Source organism: Jaculus jaculus, chromosome 12, assembly GCF_020740685.1.
Source record: "Jaculus jaculus isolate mJacJac1 chromosome 12, mJacJac1.mat.Y.cur, whole genome shotgun sequence".
NCBI lineage: Eukaryota > Metazoa > Chordata > Mammalia > Rodentia > Dipodidae > Jaculus > Jaculus jaculus.
In genome coordinates, this window is record NC_059113.1 from 47,624,886 (window position 1) to 47,644,364 (window position 19,479).

The 19,479-nt window shown below is 46.4% G+C and overlaps 1 protein-coding gene across 3 annotated transcripts in view; it reads right to left on the bottom strand.

Annotated features, from left to right (window-relative positions):
- Positions 1-16,133, bottom strand: part of Xkr5 (XK related 5) — a 30,842-nt gene extending 14,709 nt beyond the window's left edge. The window contains exons 1-5 of one of the 3 annotated variants that reach the window (XM_004663166.2): positions 16,070-16,133; positions 13,018-13,201; positions 5,285-5,466; positions 3,238-3,447; positions 1,657-1,826 (exon numbers count right to left, since the gene is read on the bottom strand). In XM_004663166.2, the coding sequence (XP_004663223.1) occupies positions 1,657-1,826; positions 3,238-3,447; positions 5,285-5,466; positions 13,018-13,201; positions 16,070-16,127 (804 nt within the window). In that variant the 5' untranslated portion in view covers positions 16,128-16,133. The remainder of the gene's footprint in view (positions 1-1,656; positions 1,827-3,237; positions 3,448-5,284; positions 5,467-13,017; positions 13,202-16,069) is intronic. The other 2 variants (XM_045131945.1, XM_045131946.1) reach the window with 2 other exon arrangements.
- Positions 16,134-19,479: the final 3,346 nt, after the last annotated feature.

The window sequence follows — 19,479 nt, forward strand, 5'->3', positions numbered from 1 at the left end:
CCTCTGCAAAGCCTTCCCTGACTGGACAGCCTCTGCCCTCCCCTTGCTGTGGTGTTCATCTAGGACTGTAATAGCATTGCTTCTCTGAACACAATGGTGGCATTGATTTGGGTAAATGTGGGTCCTTATAGCTGGCTTTCTCACATACTAGTCTTTACTTTATTTCTACCGTAGCAGGGGCTGTGTATATGTTGAGATAAACATGCCTCTGGCAGATGATAGAAGGTAAGCCAGGCTCTCTAGCATGTTAAAAAATGAACAGGTGAAGCAAGACAGTCCGCAAGCTCACATCTCAGCCATCATTAGGATGATTTTATTATTATCCCCTAAGATCTAAGATGAGTCTTTCTTGACATTATCCATAGTCTGCCTTGTGTTTTGGTTATATAGGTATAAACTTAAGAATACTATGAATTGAAAAACATGGGTAGCAATTTCCTGTGTTGAACTAGAAGGACCCTGAAGACAAGGATCAGTCCACTACTGTTTCTAATGCCATGGCTGGAACTCAGTGATAAATGCCTGTGGTGGTTTGATTGAAATGTCCACCATAGGCTTGTGTGTTTTGAATATTTGGTCCTCAGCTGGTGGCAATTTGGGAAAGTGGTAGAGCCTTTAGGAGGTGGAGCCTTGCTTGAGGAGGTGGTTACTGGGGATGGACCTTGGGACTTTATAGTTTAGTCCCCTTGTCTACTAGGAGCTTACTCTTTAAAAATACTGTTTTTAATTTTTTTGTTCATTTATTTATTTATTTGAGAGCAGCAGACACAGAAAGTGGGAGAGGGAGAGAGAGAGAGGGAAAGAGAGAGAGAGAGAGAGAATGGGCACACCAGGGCCTCCAAGGCACTGCAAATGAACTCCAGATGCATGCACCCTCTTATGCATCTGGCTAAGATGGGGTCCTGGGGAATCGAGCCTCGAACCAGGGTCCTTAGGCTTTGCAGGTGAGTGCTTAACCAGTAAGCCATCTCTCCAGCCCCTTACTCTTTTTTAAAAATAATGCTTTATTTACTTATTTATTTGAGAGAGAAGAGAGAGAGAGAGAGGGTGCACACTCCAGATGTACGTACCATCATGTGCATCTGGCTTACATATGTACTGGGGAATAGAACCTGGGTCCTTAAGCTTCAGAGACAAGTGCCTTAACTGCTAAGCCATCTCTCTAGCCCTAGGAGCCCACTTTTGCTGTTTCCTTCCAGCTGATGTGACAAGGTGTGATGTCCAGCTCCTGCTCTGCCATGCTTTCCCTACCATGATGAAACTTCCCTTTGAGACTAAGCTGAAATACACACTTCCTTCCACTAGCTATTTCTGGTCATGTGCTTTGTCCCAGCAATGGGAAGGTATTTGCTATAATGCTAATAAAAGCAATTGGTTATCAAGGCTACAATGCATGTGACATAGCCCAGCTAAATTACCATTATGCCTAGTGGATAACATAGAGAAGATGCTACCATATACACCTCCATCGTTGCCACAGTGATGATGTGCTAACAGATGGATGTTAGGTTATTAATTTCAAAGCTTGTCATGGTTCTTTAGGATTTCTCCTTACACATTAGGCTACTTCGATACGATAAGTGTGCATGCACACATGCATGTGTGTACCCACTTCCCACCCCACTAGGATGAAAGAAAACCACCACCACCACTTGCCAAGTAGAAGCTGGCCATCCTGCTTCTGGAAGGGCTGTCCCAGAAGTTGAGGTAGCAGAGGATATACACGGCCCCCACAAGCACGTTGAACAGCCTCCAGTGGCTAGTACTCTCCACAATGTCACTTTGCTGGGCTACAAGCCAGAAGGTCATCACCAGCCAATGGGCACCTGGGGACATTGTGGAGCAGGGAAGAATTGAACACCCCCCAAAAAACATTAAGACCCAGAAGAGAATCAAGGGCCATCCCTTGTGTTTTTTGCATGTCTTATCCCGCCCCCCGGAGCATTGGACAGAGGGCATTTGACCTACTTTGGAGAAGAGGAAACAGAGACTGCCTTCAGTAACATGCACCAGGCATTACGTAGCAGGGCTCATCTACTTCCAGAAAGTGCTTAACATGGCAGTTATAAAATTATCTGTTCCTTTTAGAGTGTTGCTATATAAGCCAAAATCTCCACACCCAAAGGGAAGTACTTCATGTGGTCCAGCTAGAGGTTTTATTCTTATATTTTAAGAAGCATAATATTCTGGAACACAAGCTGGATTTTAAAATGGATGAATAAAATGCAATTAATTTCTTTTAAGGAACACAGGTTTTTTTTCCCCCTCCTCTGAAAATGTTCTTTTCTGCCAATAACTGTATTAAACATTTGCTCTGGGGCCAAGGGCCAAATATTTCTCAATGTCCCCAGTTCTCTTAAAACAAGAGTACACTGTTCCTTCTCGCAAAGTGCATTCACTGATGACCAGAGGAGAATGCTGTCCTTGGCAGGAACACACAAGCCCCATTCAGGAGACTGCAAGGCCAGACAGAGTCCCGGTCATCACTTCTATCTGTGCCTCTGGGCTAAGAGAAGGCTGGGGTTCTGTAGAACTGTCCTACTTGAAGCCCAGACAATGTCCAATATTCAAAGGAAGCAGAGGGCTTTGGAGGTAATAAACAGCATCACATATATACTGTGTATTTTTGTTCAGGCTCAGGGCCATAGGTCCCATACCTCCCTCCTGTGTGGTCAGGGCCATTAGACTCATACCTCCCTCTCTCCTGTGTGTGACAGCTTTTCTAGAGGAAGGATTCAACCTATGATGTAGAACAGACTTTTGTGTCTGGGGTGCCTATCTTATGGTAGTGTATTGCCAAAGAACGAGCAAGCCTCTCTTCCTGCCTGGGCTGCACACCCATGGAGGTCAGGATCACTGTGCTCATTGATCTGAGTGGCCCAGGACTGCTCTGATGGGCACAGCACAGCCAGAGCAAAAGGCTGAGTATGCTTGAGGTCTGTCTTTTAAGAGGTCTGGCACTTTCTGTTTCCATGCTCTTGGAATCCTCGGCTGCCAAAGGTGTGTCTAGGACACTGTGCTGAAGAGAGGCCATGTCCATGTCCCTAGCCTGCTGAGGCCTCCTGGGAACCCAGAGGCTTGCTCTCCTGCGTGGCTGTGGGAGGATCTCGGCAAAGAGTCTCTGCTGAGCCCAGCTGGAGACAGACCTGGACTGGGGAACAGGAGTGGTGACTGTGATGGAGTTGGTTCTGGGATGGTTTTTATGCATCAAGTGTTCAGGGAATAAGCTCCACTTACCTCCAACCACCAAAACCCACACACGGTAAACTTTGCAGAACAGCACCAGGCTCAGCACACGGGTCCCCAGCATGCCCATCCTCCAGAGCTGCTGGCTCAAGAGGGCAGCCCAGAGCATCTTGTAGTGGCCCAGCTTCATGACACCCAGGAAGTGGGTGTAGGACACAAGGGTCCAGGACAGTGAGGACCAGGACAGCAGGGTACTGACCCCTGGGAATTGAACAAAGCATACATGCAAAGAGTTACTCTTACCAATTCTTTGTTAGGACATTTAAATTCTTATTTTTTAAAATATTTTTTAAATTAATTAATTAATTTATTTATTTGAGAGCGACAGACACAGAGAGAAAGACAGATAGAGGGAGAGAGAGAGAGAATGGGCGCGCCAGGGCTTCCAGCCTCTGCAAACGAACTCCAGATGTGTGCGCCCCCTTGTGCATCTGGCTAACGTGGGACCTGGGGAACCGAGCCTCGAACCGGGGTCCTTAGGCTTCACAGGCAAGCGCTTAACCGCTAAGCCATCTCTCTAGCCCTAAATTCTTATTGAAATCCAGCTCACCAGGGTGTATTACTGACCTAGTTCCTTTCTGTTAGGTAACATAGTAACTCTGTAAAAAGCAGTCATGCTTACACAGGAGGGGCAGGGAATGTTTCTACTGCCCAGTGTCCTCAATGCCCTTTCCCAGCAAAAGGGCTGGAATGCCCTTTCTATGCCCTTGAAAAAGTCCCAGGCCCTGGGCCTCTAATCTGTGTGGTCTAAACTCTGTCTACAAGTAGCAGGTCCTACAGAGCCCTAAGCATGGCTCTACTCAAGTGTACTTTGCTGTTCATCCAACATGAGGGATGTCTTTTTTTTTAAATTATTTATTTATTTGAGAGCGACAGACACAGAGAGAAAGACAGATAGAGGGAGAGAGAGAGAATGGGCGCGCCAGGGCCTCCAGCCTCTGCAAACGAACTCCAGACGTGTGCGCCCCCTTGTGCATCTGGCTAACGTGGGACCTGGGAAACCGAGCCTCGAACCGGGGTCCTTAGGCTTCACAGGCAAGCGCTTAACCACTAAGCCATCTCTCCAGCCCATGAGGGATGTCTTTTAAAAATATTTTACTTGTATTTATTTATTTGAGAGAGAAAGAGAGAGAATGAGCATTCCAGGACATCCTGCTGCTGCAAATGAACTCCAGATGCATGTGCCACCTTTTATTTATCTGGCTTGTATCTGGAGAGTTGAACCTGGGTCTTGTGGCTTTTCAAGGAAGCACCTGAACAACTAAGCCATCTCTTCAGCCTCCACATGAGGGAATTTCAATCATAGAATGGAAGAATACACAGGATCTGTGAATACATATGCACGTGTGTCTGCACATATATGTGTAGCAAATACATATGTGCATGTGAGCATGTGTGTACAGGTGTATGCACACACACATGAACCATATGCTCAAATACGTGGCACACGAACATATGCATATTGTGCAATATCCAGATGTATGCAGCCACATCTTCTGAGAATTTAGTTTACACGAGTACAAGTGGGAAAGAGGAAAAAAGAGGAAAGAGGAGAAAAGAAGAAGGTGAGAAGGAGGAGGAGGAAAGTAAGGAGGGAGAGAAAGAAAGAGAAAAAAATACTAGGATAATGCAGGGCGCTGGGTAGAATGGGAGTTGGAAAAGCATTTGCAAGTTGTCTCAGCTGTGCTTTCCACAGGGCTCCTGGGTACAAGCACCAGTTGCGATGGGAACAGACACAGGAGGGATGGATAAACTGATTTTCCTGAGAATCAGCTCTCCCAAGGTGTTTTAAAGTGCGTGCTCAATTTGTGTCTTATAGATTGATCTTAGACACCAATCCCAAAGTCAGCTCTCTGTGAACTCCCAGTCCCTAAGCAAATGCCAACTGTAACCCTACTTTGAGTTAGTGAGCATGGGGTGCCCTAACTCTCTCAAGCAGGGGAATTATTAAAGGAAACACCAGGCCTTATGAGCCCAAGCACATGCTCTTGTCCCCTGGGAAGAGGCCAGATTAAGCCCCATTTTGAAAGTTACCTACCCGGCACAATGTCTGTGAAGTCAGAGGCTAGGAAAACATAGGCCTGAAGCAGCAGGTGGGGCACAGTTTGCAGCAGGGCCTCCAGGAGCCGGAGGGCTAACAGGTCAGCCTCCTGCAGCCACAGCTGTCCCCAGCGGGGAGTCTCTCCTCCCTGCCACAGAGAGGTCGCAGTGTCCCAGTGCCTGCAGAAGAGCCAAAAGCGCCATGACACAAAGCTGGATGTGAAAGCCTCCACACGACATCCTCTTTTATACAGAGGCAATCATCATTCTCATTCTCAAGGTATCCTCTGTATCCAACAGTGCCATCTGGAGATTGGGGTGCTGCCAGGTTCTGGCTCTGAGATGCAGATGTCAGTTCAAACACGGTGCCCTGAACCTCATGTGCTCAGCAAGACTGCTGTGGATCACTGTCCCCACAACTGGAAGCCTTGAGGAAGGAGAGGGTGGAGTTGCTGCAGGGCAAGGGAACCAAGCTGAGCCTCGCAAAGGATGCTCATAACCTGACCTATATCCCCACTCAGAGTCTCCTGGAATGGGAATTTTCCAGAAAGTCAGCTGAAATGTAATGGACAAGTCAGCACTTTAGAGTACAGAGATGAGGAAACCATCTTCAGCTTCAGAGTGTAGAAGTCTTGGCACCCTGAGACTGGGAACCCCCAAGAGCAGATGGGGAAGGGGAAGGGTCTCAGGGCCTCACTAGGAGGTGAAAGAGACTCAGGTGGCTGGGATGGGTCAGGGAAGCTGAGGGCTGATGTGATTTCATTTAGGGACATCAGGGTCCTCAATTTCTTCCTATGGGAGTTGGCTTTTGCTTTAGAAAAATGAATTTAGGAGGGGCATGTATGCTGCGTTTGGGATATGGGTCAAATGTGTGCATCCATGTATATATGTGGCATATGCATACATCCATGTGTACATTTGTATATGTACATACACACCAAACATATGTATATATATTCATGTGTATATGTGTGCACATGTGTCAGTATCCACATACAGTGCACACACATGCAAGTACTTGTGAGTATATATGTGCACACACATAGCACATGTATATGTATGAGCGTGCATACACAGCATTGGGCAAACAATGCATGTGCACATACATGTCACACATGTACAATGTGCACAAGTATATGTGTACATGTGCTGCATGGGAACATATATGCACATATAGAGTACATTGGCACATGCAGGTGCATTAATGAATGTACATACACATGTAGTGAATGCACAATACATGTTTCATTGTGCACATGCATACATGGGCATGCATGTATACGTGTGCATGTGTATGGATGTGTTTATGTGAATGTGAATGGATGTGTGTGTACAGCAGACAGGACTATCAGGAAGAACATGAATAGAGTACTTCATGAAGGTCCCAACTAAGTTCAGAGATAGCAAGTCCTGAACCAGAGCCAGGAGTACCTGGAAGGCAGCCTGGGAAACTCAGCACAGCAGAGCTCTAAGACCATAGATGACAAGCTGGGCTGATCTTCAGCCAACATCACCACGTCCAAGCAGGAGGGGCGGGGGTCGTCTTTGAAATGGCTTCATTCCTGGTGCTGAGGGCTCAGCAAAGATGCTTAGAAAAAATAATTTTCCTTTTTCATCATTTGCATCCTGGAGAGGACTGATTTTTTTAGTGGGTCTTTGAAGTCATCATGCCTGACACCAACTTAATGTTAAGAAACAACATGAAATATGAAGGCGGACTACAGTTTTCCTTTTAGTCTTGAGTCATTTGTCCTCAGTGGGGTAGTTTCCTCTTCCCCTGCTCCCCAATCCCAGGAGCTTGTTTGGTTCAATATGTGTTATTGGGCTTTGACTTGTTACAGACAACAGAGGAATTAAAAACAAAAAGATGTCCTTTAGATGCCTGGGTTTCAGTTGTAGAAAGAAAACATGCACATAAAGATGCTTAAAATAAAGGAAAATGTATCAGAAGGGCATCTTAGGTAGAGGTGGAATGGAACCCTCATGAGAAAGAGCAAGGTGGTCAGGGAGGGCTTCCTGGAGAGGACAATGGGAAAGCTGTGGACAGAAAGCTAAGGTGACCATGGTGTGGTTAGTGGGCTAGAACAGGGCCAATGGAATGGGGTCCATGTAACAGTGCAAGAGCTGGGGAAACCCAAAGCTGGAGCCAGGCAGGAAGACAATCTCTGAGGCCAAATCACCAGCTTCCTTTACAAGAAGTGAGGATGAATGGGAGTGTGGCTAGGTTCTTTTCTTCTTTTCAAATTTTTATTTTATTATTTATATTGTGTGTGTTCATATGTGAGTTCAGGCATGTGCATGATGGTCCCTGTATAGAGGTCAGAGAATAACATTGAGATTGATCCTCACTTGTCTACCTCTTTGAGGAAGGTGTTCTTGTTTTGGACTCTCTCTGTGCTGTTTTTGCCATGCTTGTCATGAGCTTCTGGAAAATTGTCCTGTCTCTGTTTCCCATCTCACCATCAGAGTCAGTGTGCTGGGTTACAGAAGCCCGTCATGGCTTCAGCTTTTACATGGGGTCTGGAGATCACACTCTGATACTCCTCCTTGATCAGTGAGTGCCTTATCCATGAAGGCATTGCCCTAGCCCTTGGCTAGGTCTTCTGAATTGGGGCACCAGGACCTCACTATGGAGAGAGAAATTCGGGCTGAGAACACAGGGAGTTGTTTTTCCAGGGGAAGTGCCTAGGAAAGCTGAGGTGAGGTGAAAGGTGTGTGGGTATGTCACTAGGTCCTGACATGCACTCCACCTATTCAAAGACTCTGCCCTGGCTTGTAGGCCTACTGTACCCGACTCTCTCTAAGGGCCTGATTTGTCCATGGAGCTACTTTGCCCCATCCTCTGGGTCTCCAATACCTGCAGTGCATAAGCCAGCTCCTTAATCCAGTATCCACATCCATCTGCCATCCAGAGCTTTCGTCTTGGCACATTCCTCTCTTCTAGAACTTACTGTATTCCGAAACCCCTCCTTACTTTCCAAGCACACCATCCCTGATAGCCTGCATACCATTGCAGGGCCCCTGTAATGTCCAATGTCAGAAGTACCAACACTGCCTGAGACCAGGGGCATCTGGGAAGTGCCAGGATCCCCTGGAGATCTGCTCAGACTCAGGGTAGACCTGCCATACCCCAAGAATTTGGAAAAACATGAGAAGTCTGCTGTGATAGTGCTTCTCTGTGTGTGTGTGTGTGGTATATGTGCATTTATATGCCCTTGTAGCAACCCATGTACTCGTCTGTGGTAGAGGACAGTTGTCTGTGGTGGCTGGAGTAGAATGTTAGGTGTTCAGCTCCATCACTCTTCTGCCTGTTCTTATTTGAGAAGGAGTCTCTTACTGGTAGTAGAGCTTACTGTCCCCCTACCTGCCCCCCCAATCCTGGGAGTCTTTCTCATCTCTGCTCCCCTTTGTAGGACTGAGGTTACAGGCACACACTGCCATGCCCAGCTGTTTTTTTGTGGAATCTGGAGATTCAAGCTTGGGCAGTTTCAGGCCCTCTCAAGACCTCATGCTTGTGCGTGAGTGGTCTGCATAGCTAAGTCATCTCTGCAGCCCCAAAATATGTGTATTTCATAAGTTCCTAGACCATGATGATGACCCCCAGGCACCCCCAGCACTCTTCTCTTTGTCCTGACAACACTGTTTTAGGCTTTGTTCCTAAGTCAGTCTCCGAGACTGAACTTAATTATGTGTGTCCACAGTCCCTTAGGGCACATAGAAATGATTAAATATGAGTGAATAGATACCCAGCATGCTGAGCTGTGCTGGTGATGGTCCAAGATTCCGTTTTGTATTAAGAGCAGCCTATGCTATAAACTGAGGCTTTATAAATGACCTAACCTAACTCAGGTCTTCAGAATTAAGTTTCTCAGAAAGTTCTCATCTTTCCTCATTAACAGGTTAAGTAAAAAGCCAAGCATATCCACCACAAGGAGACTAGCCTGTCTTGGACCCACACTTGGAGAAGCGATTCTTCTCTTCATTTAAATATTATTGGAGATAATAAGAGCTGAGCTAGCCAACAGCTCAAGGATGGATGAAGGATATGGTTCATACACCCTTAAATATTAAATTCTTACTACCCATGCTAAGCTGGTCTTAAATGCCCTTAAAATTTGCCTCAACTTTACTTTTCTGAATTTTTAGCATCTGCTAAAGAAAATATTCCTGGGCTGAAAAGATGGCGCTGGATAAAGTGCTGGTTGCACAACTCTGAGAACTTGAGCTCAGATCCTTGGGCACCAAGTAAAAGCCAGAAGTTGTGTCTGGCTGCTGTAACCTCACTGCTGCTACAGCAAGAAGGGAGACAGAGACAGGAGAACTTCCCAGAAGCACCTAGAGAACAACGAGAGACCCTGCCTTAAAAGAGGTGGCAGAGGACCAACTCAAACGTTGTCCTCAGCTCTCCACATGCATGCTGTGACATGCTTGTCTCCCCCTCTCTCTCTGTCTTACAAGCCCCCCACCCCAAATAAATAAATAAATAAATTAATTAATTTAAAACAGAAATACTGCAAAGTTGAGATGCATGCTGAGGAAAAGTTTTGTAAGTTTACATCCTCTTGTGGTAAGGTTCTTAATGGATTTACAGGCTTAATAAACATCAAAAATACTCATACCATATATCATTAGAATGGAAACAAAACATTAAAATAGAAGGAATATGTACCTTTGTTTAATCAAGTTATCACTAATGTCAGGCCCTCTTGAACATTAATTTAACATTAATACAGTCTCTATGACTTGGAATTAGGGAATACACCAGTGTTTTAAATCCTTACATTGTAAAATAAGCAACCCTACCTCAGGAAGTTTATGTGGTATTGATCTTCCTATTGTTAGTAGACTCTTCTGCATTTCATGACAAGTTACTTAATGCTAGTGATTTGTTTTGCAAGTTCAGGATTGTTCAAAACACAACAGTTTTGGTTCCCCCTACAGGTGCTTTTTACCAAACTGCATTTTGAAAAAGATTTGCTTTAATGTCAACAGGCCGGGCATGGTGGTGCATGCCTTTAATCCCAGCACTCGGGAGGCAGAGGTAGGAGGATCGCCGTGAGTTCGAGGCCACACTGAGACTACTTAGTCAATTCCAGGTAAGCCTGGACCAGAGTGAGACCCTACCCTGAAAAACAAAACAAACAAACAAACAATGCCAACAGGATTTTGAGAGGCCTGTGCTAATTTCAGAGTGAGAAAGTATTTTTAACTTAAAAAAATTTTTCCTAAGGAGATAGATTTCTTTGCTTTGGCTAATTTGTGATCTCAGAAACACTACAGAGTTACGTGCTGGCGTGGACTGTCAGGAAGCTGAGAGGCAAATCTGTGGCCTGTTTCTAAAAACTACATTCTGGCTTTATCTCCTGTTGGAACATTTTGTCCCCTTCCCTAAATTTTCTTTATTTAAATATTTTTGTCATCTAAAAATTATACATTATGTTTACTGTCACCTTAACTTCTCTTTGAAAAATATTATTTATTTGAGAGAAAGAGAGCGGAGAAGACAAAAGGAGTGAGTATGGGCATGCCATGGCCTACTGCCACTGCAAATGAACTCCAGATGCATGTGCCACTTTGTATATCTGGTTTTATTTATTTATTTGAGAGGTACAGACAGAAAGCAAGAGGCAGATAGAGAGAGATAGAATGGGCATGCCAGGAAATCCAGCCACTGCAAACGAACTCCAGACACATGCTCCCCCTTGTGCATCTGGCTAACATGGGTCCTGGGGAATCGAGCCTCGAGCTGGGGTCCTTAGGCTTCACAGGCAAGCACTTAACTGCTAAGCCATCTCTCCAGCCCACATTTGGCTTTACATGGGTACTGGGGAACCTACTCTGTGTAGTCAGGCTTTGCAAGGAAGCACCGTTAACTGCCAAGCCATCTCTACAGGCCTTTGACTTTTTAAAATAAACTACACATTCTGTTTTTCCCTCATTTCTTTCTTTATTTATCCATATTAATTTTAAGTATGTACCATAAAGTTATGGCATCAAGTATGAAGATTTTGAGAGCCTAAGGGAAGACAAGAGGGTGCAGCTCACTGTCAATACCAGCAGCATGAATCAGGATCAGATTGGGGCCGCTATCATAGCACTCTTTTGAAGAGGGAACTGTCTTGGGCAGGGATCCAGGGCTCTCCTAGATCTCTGGAAGGTGTATTCACCTGATAATAATTAGGAATGATCCCCTCTAGTGAATAAATTGTCTAATTCTCTTTTCGAACCATAAATATTTATGCTGAAGTTGGCTCACTTGTTTTTTTCTGTTTCTGTCTTTTTGCTTGTGTGTATGCCATTGATATGGTGTGATGTAGGCATGTGTATGTGCCGTTGTAGCATCCCATGCGTTTGTCTGCTATGGGGGCTCTTGCCTGAAGTGGCTTGAACAGAAGATCATAGGCATCCTGTTCCATTGCTCTTCCACTCTTTCTTTCTTCCTTTCTTCCCTTCTTTCCCTTCCTTCCTTCTTATTCTTTTCCCTCCCTCCATCCCTCTTTCTTTCTTTCTTTCTTTCTTTCTTTCTTTCTTTCTTTCTTTCTTCCTTCCTTTCTTTCTTTCAGAGAGAGTGAGAGAGACAAAAAGGAAGAGAGAGAGAGAGAGAATGGGCACAGTAGGGCTTCTAGCCACTGCAAACAGACTGCAGACACATACGCCACCTTGTGCATCTGTCTTACGTGGGTACTGGGGAATCAAACATGAGTTCTTAGGCTGTACAGCCAAACGCCTTAACCACTAAGCCAGCTCTCCACCATTCTTATTTGAGCTGGAGTCTCTTATTTGAAACTGGAGCTTATGGTTTTTTCCCTAGCCTCGCGATTCCCTGGTTTCTGCTCTCCCTTGTAGAACTGTGGTTAAAGGCATGTGGCCACATCCAGCTGTTTACGTGGGTTATGTGGGCCGGAGAGCCCCTCTCTTAACTACTGAGAAATCTCTCCAGCCCTGGTCCACTCTTTTAAGATGCTGTCTGTCCTTGAGATTTCACCCTGTAGACTGACTGCCTGACTAGGGACTGACAGAGAGGTAGGAGGATGGCAGTCCTCAGTCCTATGAAGATGTCTACTATTTCCCACTAGCAGAACAGACCTGTCCTTTCAGAGGAACACTCAGCCTAGACATAGGCATAGCTTGGGAGAAACTTCTGCCACCACAAGTGGGTTCTTGGTTCCCTGAGACAATGAAAGCCCTGCTCTGGGGGGCATGAGGCTAGGGAAGTTGCAGAATCTCTTCTACTCCAACCTGGGTCCACAATGGGTGGGGGAAAAGAGCAGCAGTTGGCTATGGCTCCTTGAATGCCCTTCAAACTCTGATCACCTGAGGTTTAATAAGTACCTGAGCTATAGGCTTCATTAATCTGATTCCAGATTTATTCTCTTTTTATAAAACTCTCTTCAACCCTATGAGATTATAAGAGAGTCAAGTGCTGAAATGTGCTGTTTGTACAAACTCACTGCTCCAGGCAGGTACTCCAGGTAGAAATAACACCTTACCTTCAGAGATAATTTGTGAGTACAGGTAAGCCTCCAGCACCAGACTGGCATATATCTGGATGCCTTTTATACACAAACTGACCACTTCAAATCACTTTTCCTTCCACAAAAGCATAAGGAAAATGCCACCATGTGGGCTTTACTGTTTAGTCTGCATTAATGAAAACTATGCCACCTTCCTGGACTAAGGTTGGAGGTGCTGTTAAATGGTCTGGAGGAGGAAGGGGAAAGCTGTTCTTACCGCTTCCAGATGCCCAGCTGTAGGAGATGCAGCATTACTAACCACCAGCGTCCCAGTTGCCCATCTGCTCGGAACCACAGATAGCTCAGGGCCTGGACCAAGAATCCAGGCAGAAGGACAGAAAGGGTCAGCCATCCCCAGAACAGGTGTCCTGTGGTGAAGTAATAAACTATGGTGCAGAGGCCTGGGAGGAGGGAGAGAGAGAGAAAAAAAAGAACAAGTTGTCTGTTGAAAGGATGGAGAGAAGCTGGGAAATCATATTGTAAAGTCTTTGTTTTCTATGTTACAATGTGTTGACATCTAGCAAATCTTTCTTATGGCAGAGATACTGTGCTCTCCTACAGGCAACACAACCCCTCTCTCCCAAACACCTGGGACACACAACTATCCAACCCAGAGCTTCCTCTGTTCTCAGGCCTACTTGCCTGGTGAAGTAGCACTCCTCTGACTTATCCATCCCAGGGCCAGGTGACTGGGGACCTATAGCCCAAATCCCACAGAGACAAGCCCCTCTCAAACTGTCTACCCTGGCCTGCCTGCCTGTCCAAGGACACCCCCCAAAAAGCTCCTGTCCCTACTTCCTTTGGCTCCTTATCAAGTGTGCTTCCTAATGTGAGACTATGTGGTGTGTCCTGCCTCCTGCCCTATAGGACAAGTGAATTTCCTGAGCCTCTCCTGTGTCCTCTTGTCTCTGTTCACTGCACTGTCTCATTTCTCTTTAAAGTGGAGGCTGGGGAGACTGAGGAGATGGCTCAGTGGATAAAGTACTTGCTGTGAAACGATGAGAGCAAGTCTGAACCCTAGCACCTAAGTGTAAAGTACATTTTGTGTGTGTGTGTGTGTGTGTGTGTGTGTGTACGCCTCTTGTAATCCCAGTGCTGGGAAAGCAGAGACAGGGAATCCCTTGGTCAAGCTCAATAGCTAGACAAGCTGAATCAGTGAGCGCTGGGCTCATGTGAGAGGTTCTACCTCAGTAAGTCAAGGAGAGTGCTGGAGGAAGACACCAATACCAATCTGGCCTTTACATGCACACACACATGTACCCACACTACACAACACTCGAAAATGAAAATGAAACAAAGCAAAAACAACCTAACCTTACCAACCAACACAACATCCTTTCTTTACCACCAGCAAGGTGCACCAGCGGGGCGCCCTGGCGGTAGGGACAGATATGAACACGTCCAGGTTTGATTGTAAAAAGGAGTTCCTTCGGGCTGGAGATATAGCTCGGCTGTTAAGAGTACTTCCTGTGCAGGACCGAAGACCTGAAGAGGACTGAGAGACCACTTGAGTTCCGTCCTTGGGACCCACGTAAACAGTTGGGCATGGTCATACACATGTAGCCCCAGTCCTGTGGGGAGCAGAGACTAGAGAATTGCCAGAGCTCACACAAAAACAGCCAGCCCTGGGATCAGGGAGAGACCCTGGCTCACGTACAGATGGGTGGAAGACTGATGAAGGAGGACCCCTGCTGTTCCCCTGTAGCCACTGCAGGAAAGCATACCAAGCTGAGTCAAGCGTACAGGGCACTACATGTGCATACACACACGCACACACCCCTCCCCCCAAATAAAGTAAAGTAAAAAAGGAACCGTTGGATTATTCACATGTGCCATACGGGTGAACTCTCATCTCAGGGACGGTTTGGTGATGTGGGTTCTGCAACATGCAGGACGCCATCCGCCCCGCTCAATGATCACTTGCTTTGAATGCACTGTTGCTCCCTGCTAGGGCTGGCTGCCTTGTCTTGTCACAGTTCATTCTGTGTTAGGTTGGCCTGCTCTTTCTTGTGCCTTACTGAGTATTGAACCCAGAATCTTGTGCATGCTAAGCATGTGTCTTACCACTGAGCCATGGATTCCCAGCCTGCTTTTTACTTTTTTATTTTGAGACACTTTCTTGCTAAGTGACTGTAGCTGGCATTGAACTTGCCATCTTTCTGCCTCAGCCTTCCTAATGGCTTATGACAGTATCCCTGGCTTTTCAGCAAGAAACCTATGGTGGCACCACTCCCTTCTGTATTGTGTACAAGGACAATGGATCAAGGATGCCCTGCCAGACACAGAAGTACCGGGAGATCTTTTCACACTATTTGAGTTTTCCAATATTAACACTGAACATAGCTACGGGCATAAGCATTCAGTGCCGTGAATCCCAGCTGGAAGTCCTAAGAGCTCTGGGCTGAGCAGATCAGTGCTGAGAAGCCCCTATTCCTTCCTTGGTCCCACGTTCTGTCCAGCTTCCTTATGCCCCAAGAATCCTGATAAATAAACATTACGGCAACCACGCCCTCCCTGGCAGGTCTCAGCCCTTCTAGGTCAGAGCACTGGGGCCCTGGAGCTTCTAGGGAAGACGGCTCCGCCCTGCAACTTGGGAACACTGCGCGGGGGTGAGGGGATGTGAAGGGACGTGGTGCAAAGAAGAGGTAAAGTGTCACGGAGCGGACGTGGGCCCTTCGGGCTGGAGCCTCCCCTTACCCCTCCCCGGATGGTCTGGTTAGACTGGTCGGCAGCGAAAGTGGCGGAAGTGGGCGGAGTAATTTTTCCTGGGCACCCGGATTTACCAGTTCAAACGCGAAAGGCGCGAAAAATATGGCCGTGTACCTCAGACTCCGCTCCCAGGGCAGTGCTCCCCGCAGGACTGAGGTGTCCCCTGTACCCGCTGTCTGACCTCGTCCTAAGCCCCAAAGGGCAGTCCTTGTCTTTTGGGACACCCCTCCCCTGCTTTGGCTCGCCAGTAGCTTCCCAGCCGGTGAAGATGGTGGGAGAGCCAGGGTCCTTTGTAGCGCGCATGCTGGAGGGGGAGAATTTCGTGCAGGGAAGGGTGATAGGGAGGATCCTGCCCCCTTAGGGTATCATGCATCCTGGGGAAGAGGGTTGTGCAGGGTGGAGGCAAGAGGGAAGGGCCGTGCATCCTCGCGGGATCATGCATCTTGCATCCGTTAAGCACCCTGCTGGTCAGCAGGGCGGCCACCATGCTTGCGCCCGCGGGATGAAAGGTGGCAGGTGCACCCAGGAGTGGGGTGTTGGAGGGGCTGCACTGCACTCACGCGCGCTTCGCTCGGCCGCCTGCAGCAGGGCGGAGAGCCCCAGGAGCCCCGCGTGCATCCTCCGCGCCGCCCCACCTCCAGCGCCGGCGCCGGCGACCGCCCCTTCCCCTGCCCGTCGCCCCCCGCGGGGAGGTTTCCGGCGCGGGAGGCTTGACCTGAGCCTCATGCCAAGTTGCTACCAGGGAAGGGCGGACAGATTCTTCTTGGGGGCGTCCCAGGCAAAATCATCTTCTGGGCGATTCTGTAACCTAAGGGCTGAAAAGCACTGCCAGTGGGTTTGTCACCCCGCGCTCAAAGTGGTCAGTGTCTTATGGCTGCTGAAAGTAAGTTCAGTTAAGCCCTTGTAGCCGTGGTGTGTGTGTGTGTGTGTGTGTGTGTGTGTGTGTGTGTGTTCTATTGAAATAGTGGAGGACATATGCCCCACACAAACTACCCCCCCCCCACACGTGCTTTTCTCAAGCTTTTTTTTTTTTTAAATTGTTTTTATTATCATACAAAGAGCTAGAGTTCATTATGGTGTTTCAAACACTTTTTGTTTCCTTTCTCTCTTCTCTTCCCTGCCCCTCTTGGCCACAAATTTAGCCTCCTTTCTGTAGTACTGTATGTTTCCTTTTGTTCTTTCTCTCCTTCTTACCATCTTTTAGTCCCTTCTCATGATCTCTAGTCTGGAATGATAGCTTGCACTCACATCCCTTTATTTACTTGCATATAAACAAAGTTAAGATCCACCTTATCTTTAGGTGCTTGGTTAATCCAGGCCTCAAAGTGTGAGAAGTGAAAGTGGAAGTGGAAGGTTTGCTTTGAGATACCTTCCCTGGGAGGTGTGTTGGCATCTTCCTGGCGTTTGTAAGCATTACAGGGCTGATTTAGGACTGTGGCCATTATGGAGACCACATCATTGCAGACATGCAACGGAGGTTTGCAGTGAGCAAGATGTTGGTCTCAAATCCCAACACAAGGTGGAAGAGCGGGGATTTATAGCCAGGGACCAGGAGGATTCTGCCTAATCTGACCTCCAAGATTCTTGCCAAGGGGCTGGAGAGATGAGTTAGCAGTTAAGTGCTTGCCTGTGAAGCCTGGGAACACCGGTTCAAGGCTCAATTTCCCAGGGCCACATAAGCCAGATGCACAAGGGGATGCATGTATCTCGAGTTTGCAGTGTCTGGAGGCCCTGGCAAGACAATTCTCTCCCTACCTATCTGCCTCTTTTTCTCTATGTCTGTCTCTCTTAAATTAAAAATAAAAAAGATTCTTGCCAAAGAACACAGAATATAGAAATTAGGACTGGGAATAAACTCTATTCATGATTGGTGAGAAGTTAGTGGCATTCCATACATCTCCCAACATTTCAAATTCTAGAAACACCTCCACTATCTAGGTATTATTTGAGGAATAGTCATTATCCACATTTTATATTTTAAAACCCAATAATTAAACATTTTGAAGGAGGAGGGATCATCCTTTTCTAGGAAAAGTACAGTTGAATTAGAGCTAAAGTCAACGTCTTTTACCTTGAAGCCAATGGAAGGGTTTTGGAAATAAAAAGTAGAAAAACTATCATGAGAAAGGGGTTTATTGTTCTTAGAGATTAGTTTCAGCTTTGAAAATGACTTTCACCCCAAACCCTAGTTGAAAGAGTCAACAAATGGGAGGAAAGGATAGCCAGGGGTGGTGGGAATGCTGCAGTTTTACAGATATGTCCTAGAAACCTGAGAACTTCATCCATGCAGAAATCTGTATATTTCTAAATTATGCACTCAGGCTCTGTCTGACCCTTTGTATTTTTATTAGGAAAAGATGAGTTTTCCCTCCTCGCCTACACATTCCCTTGCAATGTGACTGCCACATCTAGGTCCAGGAGTGAGTGCTTTTTACCCCTTCAGTCTGGGTAGCCTCTCACCAGCTTTGACCAGGAGACAGTGGCAGGAATCGTACTAAAAATGAGGAAAGACATCTGGGTGGGGAAATGGGAAAAAGAAATTTGTGGAAGAGAAAAGCCTAAAGAGGCCAATCTACTTAAAAAAAAAAAAAACAAAACAACACTGTAAATCATAGAGAATTCAAATGATGATCAAATCCATTGATATTAGAAAGATGTCAAGTGAAATGAGATTACAGTACTGCTTCAGACTAACAGAACTAGCAAAGTTCTATGAAGACCAATGTGTGGAGGGTGTATGAGGTGGTTCCAGTGCCCTAATGAGAGCCTGGGCCACTTCTGAGATGTGGGGAAGTCTGACTAAAAGTCAGACACAGTGACTCCAGGGTGCAAGCACTTATTATTTTAATTTGGATATTTATCACTCAATCTTTGTTTTCTTATACTTTTTTACATTATTGCAATAAAATATACCCTGAAGTTTATATTCTGCTTTTCCTCCTGGTTAGCAGGAAGACGTATTATTAGCAACTGCTTCCTATGTAGTCATGTTGAGGCCTGTGGTGATATTTTTACCCCACAGTTTTAATGCATTTGTTTTCTTATTTGTACAGCATCAATGCCAGTGTAATAGCTTTTAAGACACACCTCCTCCCACTCCTTTCTAGAATGCTTCTATTATTTTAATTTACTTTTTGGTGTGTGTGTGTGTAGTATGTATGGTGTATGAGCATGCCTGTGCCATATCCATATGTGTGTGCAGATGTGTAGGTGTGCAGAGGCCCAGGGAAGAGATCGGATGTCTTCCTCCATGGTTCTTCCATCTTATTTCTCGGAGACATATTGAACCTGGAGCTCCTGGTTTTCTAGTTAGGCTGGCTTCAGTCTTCTTACTCCCATCCCCACCAGCAATGAGGTCACAGGTATGTACTGCCATGCCCAGTATTTTTAATGTGGGTCATAAGAATCAAACTCAGGGCCTTATGCTTACACAGCAAGTACTCTTATCAGGTGTTGCAGTCTGGGTTGCATTGCTGTTAGAAATCACCCAACCAAGAGCAGCTTCTGGGAAAAAGAGATTTATTTTGGCTTACAGGCTCGAGGGGAAGCTCCACGATGGCAGGGGAAAACGATGGCATGAGCAGAGGGTGGACATCACCCCCTGGCCAACATAAGGTGGACTACAGCAACAGGAGGGTGTGCCAAACACTGGCATGGGGAAACTGGCTATAAAGCCCATAAGCCCACCCCCAACAATACACCCCCTCCAGGAGGCATTAATTCCCAAATATCCATCAGCTGGGAACCTAGCATTCAGAACACCTAAGTTTATGGGGGACACCTGAATCAAACCACCACATCAGGTAAGCCATCTCCTCAGACTGTAATGTTTCAATGTTTCTTTTTGGATAAATTTCCAGGAGGAGATTAGAGCATAAAGAATCTATGGCTCTTGATTAATTTGTAGCTGTCCTTTGAGGGACTGGCTTTGGAGGACACCAGTGCTCTGTTACCATTGAGATGACGCATG